The following is a 1,551-nucleotide window of genomic DNA, read 5'->3' as shown; positions in this document are numbered from 1 at the left end:
CCGCTGGGAGAAGAACCGGCAGGGCCGCTGGGGGCAGAGCCGGCAGGACCGCTAGGAGAAGAACCGGCAGGACCGCTGGGAGAAGAGCCGGAGCCGGAGCTGGCAGGAGCACCGCCGGCAGGGCCGGTAGGCTGAGCGGGCTGGCCAGGAGTCTCAGTGGCAGTGACCGGGCAGATAGTGGTAGAGATGGCAATGGTATCAGTCACGGTCTTGGGACGAGTGGGGCAGTTGGTGACCTCAGGAGGGCACTGGGTAATGGTGCGGACTGAGGTGGTGAAGATCGTCGAGGTGCTGAACTGAGGAACGCCAGTGGTGACAGCAGGGCCGGTGGTGACGGGGAGCTCGCCGCCAGAGGTCTCGGCAGGAGGGACGGGGTAGACAGGGACCACCGAGGTCTGGATCACAGGGCCGGTAGGGGCAACACCGGTCTCGGTGCCGACGGGAGAAGTCGCGGTCTCAGTGGCGACAGGAGCGGTCTCGGTACCAACAGGGCCGGTAGTGACGGGAAGCTCGCTGCCAGAAGTCTCCGCAGGAGGAACGGGGTAGACGGGGATAGTCTCAGTCTCAGCAGGTCCAGTGGAAACAGGGACGGTCTCAGTGGCAGCAACGCTGGTAGGAACACCAGTCTCGGTCACGGCGGGGCCAGTAGGGACAACGCCAGTCTCGGTGGCAACAGGGCCGGTAGTGCCAGGGAGCTCGCTGCCGGAAGTCTCAGCAGGAGGAAGAGGGTAGGCAGGAGAAGTCTCGCCGCTAGCGGGGCCGGTAGGGACAGGGACAGTCTCGGTTCCAGCGGGAACGGTAGGGACGGGGACAGTCTCGCTGCCGGCAGGGACAGTGGGAACGGGCGCAGTCTCAGTCTCAGCCGGAGGAAGGGGGTAGGCAGGAGAAGTCTCGCCGCCAGCGGGGCCGGTAGGGACAGGGACAGTCTCGGTGCCAGCGGGGACGGTAGGGACAGGAGCAGACTCGACAGGTCCGGTGGTGCCAGGCAGCTCGCTACCAGAGGTCTGGGCGGGAGGAAGAGGGTAAGCAGGAGAAGTCTCACCGCCAGCGGGGCCGGTAGGGACAGGGACAGTCTCAGTGCCAGCGGGAACGGTAGGGACGGGGACAGTCTCGCTGCCGGCAGGGACAGTGGGGACGGGGGCAGTCTCAGTCTCAGCCGGAGGAAGGGGGTAGGCAGGAGAAGTCTCGCCGCCGGCAGGGACGGTAGGGACAGGAGCAGACTCGACAGGTCCGGTGGTGCCAGGCAGCTCGCTACCAGAGGTCTGGGCGGGAGCAGTAGGGACCGCAGGAGTGGTCTCTACGGAAGTGCCCGCGGGAGGGACGGGGTAGCCGGGAGTGCTCTCAGGGAAGCCCGGGTGAGTCTTGGTCTCGTCGCAGTCCTCGCTCTGGGGCTTGCCAGAGTGGTCGGGCTTGCCGGGGTTGACGGGCTGGCCAGGGTTGCCGGGAGTAGACTGAGGGAAGCCCGGGTGAGTCTTGCTCTCCTCGCAGTCCTCGTCGGGGTTGCTGGGAGCGCTGGAAGCGCTGGGGCTGCTGGCGGGAGGAGTAGGGTAG

At 67.0% G+C, this 1,551-nt stretch overlaps 2 protein-coding genes across 2 annotated transcripts; both read right to left on the bottom strand.

Annotated features, from left to right (window-relative positions):
- Positions 1 to 125: 125 nt before the first annotated feature.
- BBK36DRAFT_1105310 (hypothetical protein) lies at positions 126 to 317 on the bottom strand (the record flags this gene model as incomplete). The annotated part of the gene is made up of 1 exon (XM_024889198.1): positions 126 to 317. A coding segment is annotated over one exon (192 nt), but the record flags the coding sequence as incomplete, so codon positions are not given.
- A 303-nt stretch (positions 318 to 620) lies between these two features.
- On the bottom strand, positions 621 to 866 carry BBK36DRAFT_1081755 (hypothetical protein; the record flags this gene model as incomplete). Its single annotated transcript, XM_024888919.1, has 1 exon — positions 621 to 866. A coding segment is annotated over one exon (246 nt), but the record flags the coding sequence as incomplete, so codon positions are not given.
- Positions 867 to 1,551: the final 685 nt, after the last annotated feature.

This window comes from Trichoderma citrinoviride, assembly GCF_003025115.1.
Source record: "Trichoderma citrinoviride strain TUCIM 6016 unplaced genomic scaffold BBK36scaffold_287, whole genome shotgun sequence".
In the NCBI taxonomy this organism is placed as follows: Eukaryota; Fungi; Ascomycota; class Sordariomycetes; order Hypocreales; family Hypocreaceae; genus Trichoderma; species Trichoderma citrinoviride.
The sequence above is the reverse complement of the archived record's forward strand: the minus strand, read 5'-3'. Positions and strand labels throughout refer to the sequence as shown.